Raw genomic sequence first — 14,419 nt, forward strand, 5'->3', positions numbered from 1 at the left:
TTGACCGCAATTAAAACTATAAAGCTTTCGTTATTTAATTTATTATTTATTCAAGCTCACCTGTAGTTTCTCGGCATAGTAGGCCAGACTGGCAAAGAACACGATGCCCAGGACGAGGAAGAAGACCAGGAGGGTCAGCTCCTTGGCAGATGCCTTGAACGTGTGGATGAGGATTCTCAAGCCTGGCGAGTGCCGCGTCAGCTTGAATAGTCGCATTATCCGGACAATAGAGAAGGCCTCCAGGAGACCCGTGTACTCTCCCATGCGCTGCATTACGTCCGTATAGAAGCTCAACGTGGCCGTAAAGTCGATTATGTTTACCGGCGACTTTATGAACTGCCAAAGGTTGGGCGATACCTGATACGATGATAGGTTAGTTGTTTGTTTTAGCCAAGCTGCTTTTCAAGCACTTACTATTAGCCTGATGATGACCTCGATGAAGAACCAGACATTGCACACCAGCTCCACGTAGAAAAAGGCCTCATGCGGCTGGCCGTAGGTTTCGATCCAGCCGTGTTTCCTCCTCCCGTTGTGGCCCAGGAGCTGCTGCTCTATGAACTCGTTCAGACTGCTCCCGTTCACGTCCCGTCTCAGCCGCTGGCGCTGCCCCCCCTTGATGGTGGCAATGGGCGTGGCCTGGCCGGGGGCGGTGAAGTTGCTGCTACTATAGCTGGTGTAGTTAGTGACGCGAAAGGTGGGCCCGATGCTGCCGCTCGGCGGCGTTATGCTGTGCTGGTGGTACTGGTGCGTCTGCGGAGGAGGTGGGGGCTCTCCCATCGGATCGTGTCCGTGGGGCAAGCCACCTGCTGTGCCCGAGCCGGGGCCATGGCTGCCGTCAGCTGGGGTGGGCAGGTCCACGCGGAAGCCGGGGTGGGTCTTCAGGCAGAATGATATCACAGAAACAAATATAAAGAAAACCGACATGCCAGCAACGATCTAAGAGAAGAACAGCGGTTAAAGGACTTGAATAGAAGTGGAATGGTAAGTAAAGTCACCTTGGCACCCGTGGAACTCGAGGGCTCATCGAACATGGCCCAAATCTTGGGTTTCAGACGCTGCCAACAGTTAAGCTCGCCATTGCTCAGTGCCTCTTCGAAGCCAAAAAGTCGAGCTATCTGCTCCTCCGTGGGCTTTTCATTTTCAATATCTAGCTTATCTAATATGGCTAAGGTGTTCTACAAATCAATGTATAGATTGTAACATATTTTAATAGAGGGAGGGAGCACTGTAAACTTACTTGCGTATCGCGATGTATGCTATAGGTCGACCAACAACATGGCTCTACCTGGTTTGAATCGAGGCCCCAGAATTCCAGTTCCTCCTCGAAAAGAGGACCACACACGTCAGTTGGATAATGCAGTTTTCCAGTTCTATGGATTTCAGATTGAATAAAATTAAAATTTTGCTTCCTTAGTCACAAGTTATTCAAGCTCTTAAAATCTCATTAAGTCGCAGTAATTAAGCTCTAAGAATTCTGTTGCTAAACAACAACAACCCCCCGTTGGTCTGGAGCTGTCTAAAGAAATTCATGGACTTGGAAATGCATGCAGTGACCTTAAACATCAGGCCGTATAATATTATGGTCGAAACGGCACGTCTGGAATTGCGGCTGCAAATTGCGCAACCGAAAAGACACAAAGACTGGGTGTGGAGCTATGAGAACGGTTCGTTTCACTTGCGTATGCATGGCAGGTAAGTGGGTGGATGCTCATGCACCTGGTGAAGAAACAGATATGGTCAGCACCCACCTTACACCGCACCAGCACCCGGACCTCTTAACCCCTCTTGCAAGCCCGGGGAATATTCATAATGCTGCTCGTCCATTGTTCCGTTCTCTTGGCCATGTGCAACAATTTTTGATGCCCTCGTTGTTGCTGTGCGAGTGTGTGTGTGTGTGCAAATTGCAGTAAATGGCTGCAAGGGAGTTCCGGAAAATAGTGGGATTTTTGGCCAGAGAAGGCAGCTTTGGCTTGAGTGGGACGGTCGTCCTTGTCCGCAGTTGTTGGCCAACTTGTAATGCCATATCAGCTGCCGGACAGCTGCCGAGTGTGGGACGAGTCCTTGGCTGGTTTTATTTTTGGATGATATCTTCACTCCGCCCCATTGCTGCCACCACCATCCTCTGAATGTACATATATATTTTTTGTGTGAGCGCCACGTGTTCACATCCTGAATGTCCTTTTCTTTATTTTTTTTTGTCGGAGCCCAACATATTTGGCGGAGTTTTTTTTGCTTCCGCCTGCTGGCCGCGCTTTTGTGCTTGTTAAAATCATTTCGTAACCAGATTGGGGGGCAAAAAATATTATAAAATAAAAGTAAGTACCCGTTACCCGTCTCCCCCCATGCCAGCGAACTTGCAAATTACGGCTTTCATTCAACAACCCGGATCCAGTTCAATTCCGTGTCTATAGCACCCGCACCAGGCTTTGACATTTTGACATGACCGGCTAAAAAAAAGTACGGTCATTTCGACGGAAAGAGTTTTTTCACCTTATCAGTTTAAAAAAAATTTAATATTTTTACATTTCAAAAGAGCATTAAGCGAAAATTAAGAAAAGGAAAGAAGGGGAGGAAAGAAAACGCCTTATTTTAATCCTAGTTTAGCTTATAATATTAATTATTTTCTTACACAAATTTTGGTTTTAATATTTCTTTCTGTGTTTAATCTTTTTGAAATGCACTGCAGTCGTTGTCATGGCTTTTGCAAATAATCCTTGCGGCACATTTGTATGTATTGTTAATTGGTTTCCTCCATAAATCCCGCCATTCCATTCACCGCCGCACAACTGCCTTTCCACCCGGTTAAAATAAATTCTGATGTCCCCGCAATATTTTTGGTACGCTTCCCCGTTTTTCTCCATCATCGGATTCCATTCATCAAGTGTGCATAACTAATATTACGCATACGCAGCGTGCAACCGACGCAATCAATATTTATAGCTGACCTCAAACATGAAGGAGTCTTTTCCCGCTTAAATGTGCATAAGTAACAATATCGATTAACCTTCACACATTCGGTCTATTGGTTTTGCATTTTAAATCGGGAAGAATTAAAGGGATTTACGAAAGAACCTTCATGGGTTTTTCGGTCAATGAATAATAATTACGATTACTTTGCTTGAACTTAAGAGCGACAATAAAAGGTTGAAAGTTTAGAACCTGATTTGCATTTCCAATTTCCTATTGTTGTTATGCTGCACTTTGCCTGCACTCTCTATCTGAATAAAATCTTTTCACATAAATTGTCTGAAGCTTTTGGTGCGTGCATAATTTGATTATAGCAGACCCCTAGTGTCGGAGTATCCTGGTCGCACCGACAGAACCCTGGGGGACTCAGTTTCATTTCCAATCAACGCGGGTTGCTGCATTATTTTTTTACTTCCTGCTGATGCTGCCGCCCTTCTTTGACACCATTTGGCTGGCTGGTGGTGGTGCCTGGTTAATTGAGTTGGAAACTGTTTGGCCAAAAGCCCCCGGGCCATGGGAGCTGCGGCCAGGCGGAGCAGGGTCCTGCCCAATCAATGAAGATGCGAGCTGTGTGAGATGCTGACAGCGTTGTTTCATCCGACAACAGCTTCATCTGCAGGTGCAGCTTGAGGTGCGGAAGCCAGCGGCAATGGGTGATGAGCAAAACAAACTTTCATTAATTTTAAACAACTTAAGTCATAGCAACGGGGGCAGCACCTCCGCTTACTCGGCTTTCACAGCTCACGGCAAAGATAAATGAGCCCGCTAATGACCCCGAAAAATGTTAAATAAACTTTCGCAGCTCAAAAACTTTAGATTAATGGCCATGCCAAGTTGGTCCCTGCAGGTTGCAGAGCAATTAAATTATTAGTTTGTTTATTCGTCAGGCCATCTATAAGGGAAGCTGACTGTTGATATGTTTGCTAAGCACCATTAATCAGGGCAATCATAGCAGGCAGGAAAGCAAATTGAAATTCCAAAGATGGCTGAAAATTAAATAAGCAAACTGGAAGAACTGAGGGCAGCAATTTCCCTAGAAAATGTCTCTACTCTGAACGTTTTTGCCGGAACTAAATGATGTAATTACCATGCTTAAAGGCTCCAACCCTCATTCACAGTCGTTGCACGTCTAAACAGCTCTTAGCAGCTTAATTAGCCCGGCTCCGTGTACTGAGGCACTTACCTGTAATAGTTGAGGATTTGGGTGAAGACCCCGGGATGGCGATCGAAGAAGTATTCATTGAGTACCGGATCATAATTGGCCAGAGCTTCGGTCAGTCGGGAGAGACGTGTTGCGGGGATTTTCTTGAGTGTGGCCTTGTAGGTTTCATATCTGCAATGGGAAAATCGAGGCGGGATGAGCATAAATTTGCTAAAATTTACATGTAAATTACTGTTGGCTTGCATTGCGCATACGCCATGTGTGCCTGATAATAACTTAACAAATTACTTAAGCCATAACTTTCTACCCCTTTCCTTGACCACTCCGCCATTATATAGAGCCACGAAACCCGACCCAAGTCTGTGTGCTCCCGGCAAAAAATGAGCGATAAAAAAAGGTGGATCGCTTTGAAGGGGGGAGGGTAAAAGTTAAAAAAAGGCGAGAGGAGGGTCAAGCAAGTGTAAGCAAAAACCCAGCCATAAGCCATTTGCATACATTTCACTTTATTTTTTCCCATGGCTCTGCCATGGCTCTCTATTCCCCTTTTTTCCCTGTCTCTGTCCTGTTTTTTTCTTGTGTGCCGAAAGCATAAAGTATGAGGGTTTTTGGTTATGATTCTGGCCAAAGTCCAAAATGGGTCACGTAGACTTCGGTCTAGGGTTTCCTCTGTTTGATGTGGCCTTTGACAGAGATCATTATAACGAAATTGATGGATTCTCTATTCATCCAGTTTGACGTTTGTTGATATTTGTTGGTCAAACAAAAGTCAATTTACAAGTTTGCGTTGGAAAGCATTTATCAAAGCCCTGATTTAAGATATATTTTACAAACTTCTGAGTCTGATGATTCCTTACCAAAGGTAACCATTTGAGAGCTACAAAGGCAAATTATTTGCGTGTTAATCAGATTTCCACATTAACTTCACGTACATTGGGCACGAATGCGAATATCGTTGCGCCGCCCACAAACCAAACTTAATTTACGTAATCATCCATAAAATTATACGAGGCCAAGGGCCCCAACGACTCCCACGGCATAATTAAATTCAATTGCGAGTAATTTCCAACAAATTGTTGTAAATTTCATTTTCACATTTATGGTGTAACCCGCACACACGGTCGCAGCAATCAGTGACATTTAAGTGCGTGTCCTGCGGAGCCGGGCTATCCTTCGCCGAACACAGCGCCTGAGTGCTGAGCTGTCCGAATGCAATTTATTTTTTACGCCAAACTGTTTGCTCTCGGTTATTAAATATTTCATACATCTGAGGACAGCAGCCGTAGCCGCAGTAAAAACAACAGGCGAATCATCAATAACGGGGACCACCGCATAACAATTGCCATTAAAGTTTATTCGGGCGGTTCGACGATGGTAATTGGCCTTGGCAGCTTTGGAGTGGCACGGGATGAGCTGAAACAAATGTTTGCTCAGCTCCCATTCGAATTGGATGCAATTTTTGGGGCATTGTATTAAATTAGTTTCGGGTTCGTGATTGGTTTCTGTTGTTTTTGTGATTGTGGCCAACGATGCGTATGCGTGATTCACTTGACAGCTGGGCTGAGCTTTCAATTTACGAGTGAAATGAATTTCCATTTCCACGGATTTTGACAAATTGGCCTAAATCGTATTTAATGAATTATGTACAAATAAATATCGGCCTCTTTTCGACCATCAATTTTGTGCTTGTATGGCTGACAGCCAAAAAGTATGCCAAAATAATTTATATTGTCCGAATGGTGAGAGAAATGTGAGAAATGTTGACAAGTCAGCTGTGTACATTGATGGAGTGGAAAAGCGGAGAGCCGACTAAAGAAAATAATGATACAATTACAGGACATTTTTATGATAAATAAGATTTTTCTATTTTCATGCCCTCGTCATGAGGAATGAGGTTTCAGTGTTGTATGTTCCGTGCTTACAGTGTTAATTCATAATTTCCATCGATTTTATACATTACATCACATTAAACTTATCATCTTCTTTCCACAGGTGAAAATTGTAACATAGAGGTCGGTGATCATTTCAGTGACTGGGGCACCACTGCCAGCTGGATCGCTTGGAACGCAAGTTCATCATCGACTTTGCAAGCTGGGTAGAAGCTGCCTGACTTTTGCTACTCGAAGGAACCCACACATTATTAAAACTTGTTATATTTAATAAATAAAAAACTTTTTTTTAATGAAAAAAATATATACATATTTTATTTTGTGCTTTGATTATACTTAAAACAATTATAATGAAACTTAAGGGGTTAGGTGAGTTAAAACTAGCGTTTTGGCCAGAGCGGGCCACACCATAAAAGCGGTTCTCGGCCAACTATAAGCACGCTGATAGCTATAGTCTGCCTGATAATTTTCCATTTGATTTCTTTCTATCATGAAATTCGACAAACATTGTCGATCAAATACACTTTAAACTTGCAAGTCATCAAGAAAAATAGCACAAGAAACATAAAAACTAATTCTGGAACGTTTTCTCTATAAACAGGAATCGTATGATAATTTATGCCCCTATGGCTTCGCCATGCATAATATTCCGCTCATATCGGAGCGTGGCAATTTGATAAACAATATTATAATAATACCCGTTTCGCATACTAAATAAAAACCGCACGCAAATGCAAATTGTGTAATGTATTTTCAGTTATATATATTTTTTCTTTTGTTATTGTTTACTTATCTATTGAAATTTAAAGAGCTCTTGGCGAGCTCTCTCTCATTTCTGATGATGATTCTCATTACTTAAGAGATGGTAGGATAGCTACATAGTTCTCAAGAGTTCTGTTAAGCCAATTTAGCTTTTTTTTGGCCAGAAAATAAATTAAATAAAAACTAAATTTAATATTTGTTCATATTATATTTATGACTATCAGAAATAGTTTTCGATTAAATTTTAAAAATTAAATTTTACAGTTTTATTTTTTAAATTTTAAAAATTATATTTGTATAGTTTTAGATTTTTTAAATTTTAAAACTTAAATTTGTATAGTTTTTATTTTATTGCCAAACATGAAAAATTTTTGATAATATATTAAAATATCACTATCGATATTTTTTATGTTTATATATATATATTTATAAATATATATTTATATCGTAATTTTTTTTTGCTCAAATATCAAATTTGTGATTTTTTAATATTTTCTGTGTTGACTTTATGGAAGCCCCTAATAGATAAAGTTGTGCCGAGAACGTTGATACGATATTTTAAAAAGAATTGACATCCCTACAAATATTTTTAGCATCACTAGCTTGCTGGGAATTCTCTAAGGTAGCGGGGCGTTAACGTTCAGTTGCCCGTGGACTGCCGAGCAACACGCAGTTCTAGTGTAGTTTTGTCTAGACTCGCCTTTCCATTTCCCCTTTAGGAAAACTAAATTTCAGAATGCTGCGTGCTTTGAAGACCGGTGCCTTGCTGCGGGGGCAGAGCAAGAACTTTGTCGCAGCTGTGGCGCACTACTCCTCCATCCCCGAGCCAGAGACCAAGCCCGAAATTCTCTACACTGGGGTAAGTCTTTCACACAGAATAAAAATAATTGCAAGTTATCGCGTTTATCGCGTTAAGTTAGCACACACTAAACATGTTTTTGAGTTGACCTTGAGGCTGGCAACTGCAGCTGTTATCGCTCAGAGTCCCCCTGCTAAGAGGCCCGTGTTCCTCACCATGTACCCTACACATGTGAAATCAAGTTTTCAGATTTCACAGTTTAGGATTTCCTATTAGGGCTTTACAAAGAATTTGGCAAATGAACAAAATCAGACCTCACAGCATTCAGATCACGTACAGCCAATGTTTATCGTCCTTAAATTTTCAAAAAATACACAGAGAGAAACTCTAGCAACTAAGTTGTTTGTAAAATTATAAAAGCTTCAGGCAATAAAAACTAAAATATAAAATTTTTAATCCATTAGGAACTATTTTAATTTATTTTCTTAAGGTGTAGGGCATTATCCAAGTTAAGCAAATCGAAAGACCGGCAAATAAAAAAATAGATAAAGCTAAATTGAAAACAAAAACAAGTATGGAAAGCATGGGTAGGTAGCCGGCTGTTTTTTTGTGGTTTCTGTTGATTTCTGCTGTTTGTCGTTTCTTTGTCACAGCCCCAGATCCAACAAAAACGATTTTGTTTAATGCGAATTCTCTTTTGCTCTCTCATATCTTTGCGGTTCTCTTGCCGCCGCTAGGGAAATTTCCATAAATTTAAAAAAAAGTTGCAAGCTTAATTATTTCCCATTAGTGGCGCAGTTAGAAATAGAATACAAAAGACAAAAAAATAAACTGTATGTTAATTTATGTATTTATGTTTTACAAAATTGGCTTTGAATGTATAATAGTTTTGAATAGTTAAAGATTTTAATGAAAAATAGGAGTTTTTCCTATACTTGAGTCAAATTTTTCTAATAAAATATATACAATATTTTTTTTTGTGTAGAATTAATTAAGAGGAGGGTGTGTTAACGCTGGCTAAAATGAGTTTTTTGTTTGGAATTGAACGAGGGATTTTCGAAAATTATAACATGTGGCAGGCGCAATGGAGCTCCGTGATGGTAAAAATATAAAACCTCGAAAGGATATAAAGCTAATATTTTAAGCTGGGATATTTTGTATTTGGGCATTTTCACAATCACGAAGGGTAATTTCATCCGGTAAAAATGGGGAAAATATGACAAAAAATAATATTTTCTGAAGTTTCTTTATGCATAAAAAATTAAAATAAAAAAAGTCAGTTAGAAAATTGAGCAAGTCAGAAAAATGTTGCAAGTAATTTGATAGAAAACATTTGAACATTTGAAAAAATTTGATCATATTTAGCAATATATTTTTTGTTACTGGTTAAACATTTTCTTTAGAAATGTCCAATTATCTACATATGCTTCACAAGTAATGATGCTACAAACATATTCCTACAAACTCTGAACCTATTGATAATCCCAATTCTTAAGTCTATAATCACCATCGAACACGCCTCCTCAATTTTTGTAGCCCTAGGGCCTAGGTAAATTCCACTCCTTATCACCAGGTCGCCTATTTATTTTTGGGGTCTTTATTATAAAGATAACATGACACACTTAATGTATATAATGCAGATAAGTGACCAAACTAGTTCGATCGTCTAGCCACGAGCCAGACAACAAATGAAGTCTTACACGCGCCTCTTTTTTCGCCAACCTTCTGCTATATTTATGTTTGAGCGTCTGGTGGAAAGTTTTCTTCATACATATATTCGCAAAATGATTGTGAAATTCAGAAGCAGGAAAAAAACAAAACACATAAAATAATTTTATAAACAGAAGCCGACACAAAGATGACGTGAGTCGTGATGGGACCCCACTTCATTTCAATTCTAATCAGTTAGCCGGTAAACGTTTCTGATTACACCGAGGAGGGCTCGAAAGGTTGGGGGACTGACAGCTAACATGCTAACTGAACTGAACGATTGGCCGATTTCGATTATCTAATAGGCACGCACATGCACATGTGGCTAATAACAACAAAGGCTTATCAAGTCGAGGAGTGCCCGGCTCGGCCATAAAGCTTTGTAGATGAAATGAAAGGCAATATATCCGATTGTGGAGATGACATGGCCTGAACAAGTTGATTTATCTTTTCAGGTGTTCATTAACAACGAGTGGCACAAGAGCAAATCAGGCAAAACCTTTGAGACCATTAACCCTACCACAGAGGAAAGCATTGCAGAAATCCAGTGCGGTGAAAAGGAGGATATTGAGCTTGCCGTTAAGGCTGCCCGTGATGCGTTCAAGTGAGTATTGAAATGGGATATTATTACATGTTTTATATTTATATATTTCTATTACCCCGACTAGGCTGGGCTCTCCCTGGCGTCGGATGGATGCCTCGGACCGAGGTCGCCTAATCACTCGTCTAGCTGATCTCTTGGAGCGCGATCGGGTTTACTTGGCTGTGAGTATTACTGGTCCTTGAATCCATCCATAAAAAAATATTTCAAGATTTGTTTATAAAACCAACAAATATTGGAGCTTCGCTTTCTTTTAAGAGACCTTGTGGGTCAATTCAATTATTACCAATTAAAGCTATAATAAAATATTCTTAAACTTTCCAGAGCTTGGAGACCCTTGACAATGGCAAGCCATACTTTATGTCCTACAACGCCGATGTTCCGCTTTCGTACAAGAACCTGCGCTACTTTGGCGGCTGGGCGGACAAGATCCACGGCCAGACTATTCCGGCGGACGGCGACTTTTTCACTTACACGCGCCACGAGCCCGTAGGTGTTTGCGGTCAGATCATACCCTGGAACTTCCCCATCCTAATGATGGCCTGGAAACTGGGTCCCGCTCTGGCCACGGGCAACACCATTGTTCTCAAGCCAGCGGAGCAGACCAGCTTGACTGCTCTTTACTTTGCCCAGCTGGTCAAGGAAGCTGGCTTCCCGGAGGGTGTGGTCAATGTAGTGCCTGGATTTGGAAAGACAGGTGCTGTCCTGGCCAACCACTGCGACGTGGACAAGGTGGCTTTCACCGGATCCACCGATGTGGGAAAGCTCATCCAGCTGGCCTCGGGCAACACCAACTTGAAGCGTGTAACCCTGGAGCTGGGAGGCAAGTCGCCCAACATTATCCTGGCTGACTCCGACCTGGACTACGCCGTGGAGACAGCTCATTTTGGTCTCTTCTTCAACATGGGCCAGTGCTGCTGCGCTGGATCTCGCACCTACGTGGAGGACAAGATCTACGACGAGTTCGTGGAGCGCAGTGCTGAGCGTGCCAAGAAGCGCACCGTGGGCAACCCCTTCGACCTGAAAACTGAGCAGGGTCCTCAGGTCAACGAGGAGCAGATGGATAAGATCCTGTGCATGATCAACAAGGGCAAGGATGAAGGTGCTAAACTGGTGGCCGGCGGAAACCGGCCCGAGGGTCTGCCCGGCTACTTCGTCGAGCCAACCGTTTTTGCCGATGTCAAGGATGACATGACCATTGCCCGCGAGGAGATCTTCGGTCCTGTGCAGCAAATCATCCGCTTCAGTAAACTTGACGAGGTCATCGAGCGCGCCAACAACTCTGACTACGGACTGGCCGCTGGCGTCTTCACCAAGGATCTGGACAAGGCCAACTACCTTGTGAATGGCCTGCGTGCTGGTACTGTGTGGGTTAACACCTACAACGTACTCGGGGCCCAGGCTCCGTTCGGTGGCTACAAGATGTCCGGACACGGACGTGAGAACGGCGAGTATGCGCTCTCCAACTACACGGAGGTCAAGAGCGTCGTCGTCAAGGTGCCCCAGAAGAACTCATAAGCAGGAGCAGACATTATGCCCCCCGAGAGGGAACTGAAAGTTTTCTGCCTATTTAGGTGATCTAAATTTCGCAGTGAACCCCTAAATCTATAGTCTACGATCTATTTTCGTCTCTATGAAGACTTGCATAGAGGCGATCTTTAGATACCTTTAAGGTGAATTTTTTATTCTTTCCATTGTTTAAATAAGTTGTATTGTATATCTGTAATTTGAAATAAAGGCTTTGAAGCTTCTATAGTTTTAAAATAAAACATTTTTAGAGTATAACTATGCAAGCGGAAAAGTACTGGCAATTAGGAAATGGTTTCATCCATCACTTCTATAATGTTATCGTCGTGCCATAGGAGGACTTATTTATGTGCGATCCCATTGTTTGCCAATAGATTCTTGGCTTTGTTTATGGCGCACTCTGAACTGAATGTCATTATTTTGCTTATCCAACAACACCGAGCCAGAACAAACACTCAGATACTCAGGCACTGGCACACAGCTTACACTGAACGAAACATTGATTGGTTTTTCGCAGAGCTAAAAGCAATCGGAAAAGTGAGCAGCAGCAGCAACAACAAGGAGCTCTGTGAGCTGCGACGTGCTCGTCCATCTAGGAAAAATAAGCTTAAATTTATTTGCATTTATTGGTATTTTCCAACGTTTTGTTTTAGTCAGAGTGAGTGTGTGTATTCCTGTAACCATATCTGCATCTGTATTTGCATAGCTTGGGGATTTGGACAAACACACACAGCCACACCACCAAGGCACACACAGGAGGACACAGCAGGTCGTCGTCGGTCGACGGTCGTCTTTCATCCGACATCATCGCAAACAAGGAGGGGACTGAAAGTTGTCCATTAGATTGGACAGCAGCTGAGCGTGTCAAGTGCTTTGCGGTTAGAGAAAAAGTTTTTCTCTTATTTTCCACTTTGTTGTTTTTGAAATTGAATAAGCGCATTTGTATGCAATTTATTTAAAATTTGTATTTCAATTTTTACAATTCCCAGCAAATTGTTTTTTGCACTATCGGCAAAGGCCAAAGTGCAGCTGGCTATTTGCTTTATTTATTAGATGGCCTAGACACAAAGCTGGCAAAGTGCTCACATAGTTGGAATTTTATTAAAATTTTTTCTAAAATTCTGGATGATAGAACCACATAGCACACTTCACTTATTTGATTCATGTGCTTTAAATTGTATTGCTTAATTTAATTCATCCATAACCCTTACCCCAAATAAACAATACCTTTGTGTGCCATTTCGCACTTTATTCGATTTGAGTCAGAACAGTCCACACGGCGTATACGCAATTATGGTGTGCCAGCAGCTGAAATATTCTTATTTCAGACTGCTTTTTTGGCAATGCAGTTGTTTTAAATCGATTTTCGCTTGATGGAGACCATTTCATACATATTCGAGTGTGGAAAAAGTACGAAAATGGCAAATGGGCAAAAAACAAGTGAGTGCAAGAGCTGCGAAAACTGTTAAAATTGCAAATGATCCATGGGCAATTTTAATACCCCAAATGGCAGGTGGCCAACTGAGAGAGCCGGCATAGAAGTCAGTTAAGAGAAGGACGAAACGAAGGGGCTCTGGCAGAAGCCGGATGATTGCCAAAAGCGCAGCCGTGCGCATTGGTGCGCGTGCACAGGTGCGCTCGAGCGTTGCTGTTTTTAGTTCAGGCATGAGTGCGGGGCATAATTGAAAATCATTTTTTACCGGACCTAATGGCATCCAGAAAATTTTATAAACTACCGCAATACTTTAATTATCCTGCCGCACAAACTATAACTCAGCATTTTCACTCCATTGCTGGGAGTGAGAAAGCCACCATGTTGGCCAATTTCCCGACACAATTTCCACTTTTTTCTTCGCTGTCCACTAAGTGCCAGGCAATTCGACTTTATCGCAGTGTCTACACTCGATTACATTGTTATGGCAGCGTCCGAAGGCTGCGAGCTAACGAGTAGGGCCGTGAAGGGGCCTGGGATAGGCCGAAGAACCAGTGGAAAAGTAACGAAACCCGCCGGGGTCTCGGACCGATGCCAGCACTTTGATCATTAGCCGGAAAATGGCCATGGACACGGCGCAGATAAGCCTGTAGGACAAACAAAAAAGCGGAGCAAGTCAACAGAGAACAAAAAAACACATCGGAAAAAGCAACAGCAACAGAAATGACAGGGTAAACAAACAAAAGGATTTGTGTCCCAGATTAGCAGTGTAACCCGAATCAAGACATTTCCGCAGCCAACAAAGATAAAGAAGCTTCAAATTCCGTCAGCCTCAAAGTATGCAATCGAAATTTCTTAAGAGCTTAAAAAACCGCCCCAGAAACGCATCGAAAACGCACCGCAAACGCTTGCCAAGCTCTCGCTCAAACATAAGTGAAAAATCAAATTTCGGTTACTCACACACTTACGAATGTGCAGCACACTTAACCCAATAAACCGCCTACGAAAGGATCAGTGAGACGTGTCAGCATTAAGCCAGGATTTTTCCTTTTTTCCGCCTTTGGCCTATTACCGCCCTTAACCAGGCTAAATGCTTTTACAGGCACATCACCATTTTATGGCTATAGTGCGATTTTTGCACAGTGGCTTCAAATCCTTAGTTTAAAATCCTTTTGGATTGAAAAAATGAGTGTGTGTGACATATATTTTTGAGCTTTTTTCATTGCAACGAACCTGAATAAAAGGAGTTCATTACTGCCAACATCCATATCGATTTAGGCTTTTATTTTAAGCTCTCTAATTGATCATATAAAAAAACCTCTTGACGAGGTAAAGTACCGGTGACGAACCTGCATGCGAAACCCAAAATATCTGATATCAATTTTAGTGACGAAAATATGCTATATAGGTGTACAAAATTGCATATAAAAAATATTCTTGTTCGGCACGTGACTGATTTGTTTTTGTTTTTCTTGCACGTGCCGAACAAGAATATTTTTTATATGATATCAGTTGTTTTTTTGTATATATTGATCTTCAATTATTTAAAACAGAACGCATAATATATAGAATA

At 41.7% G+C, this 14,419-nt stretch overlaps 2 protein-coding genes across 5 annotated transcripts in view; one reads left to right on the forward strand and one right to left on the reverse strand.

Moving 5' to 3' along the window:
• LOC6504696 (potassium voltage-gated channel protein Shaw) overlaps positions 1 to 14,419 on the reverse strand; it is a 45,364-nt gene that overhangs the window by 10,253 nt on the left and 20,692 nt on the right. For all 4 annotated transcript variants that reach the window (XM_014904972.3, XM_032455490.2, XM_014904973.3 and 1 more), the window contains exons 3-7: positions 4,151 to 4,300; positions 1,238 to 1,370; positions 996 to 1,175; positions 415 to 936; positions 61 to 357 (exon numbers count right to left, since the gene is read on the reverse strand). In XM_014904972.3, coding sequence (XP_014760458.1) covers positions 61 to 357; positions 415 to 936; positions 996 to 1,175; positions 1,238 to 1,370; positions 4,151 to 4,300 — 1,282 coding nt within the window. The remainder of the gene's footprint in view (positions 1 to 60; positions 358 to 414; positions 937 to 995; positions 1,176 to 1,237; positions 1,371 to 4,150; positions 4,301 to 14,419) is intronic.
• Positions 7,400 to 11,656, forward strand: LOC6505382 (aldehyde dehydrogenase, mitochondrial). The gene is made up of 4 exons (XM_001964835.4): positions 7,400 to 7,636; positions 9,742 to 9,890; positions 9,955 to 10,051; positions 10,212 to 11,656. Exons 1-4 carry the CDS (start codon positions 7,514 to 7,516, stop codon positions 11,403 to 11,405), a joined length of 1,563 nt encoding a protein of 520 aa, XP_001964871.1. The 5' UTR covers positions 7,400 to 7,513; the 3' UTR covers positions 11,406 to 11,656.

This window comes from Drosophila ananassae, chromosome 3R (genome assembly GCF_017639315.1).
Source record: "Drosophila ananassae strain 14024-0371.13 chromosome 3R, ASM1763931v2, whole genome shotgun sequence".
Taxonomy (NCBI): Eukaryota; Metazoa; Arthropoda; class Insecta; order Diptera; family Drosophilidae; genus Drosophila; species Drosophila ananassae.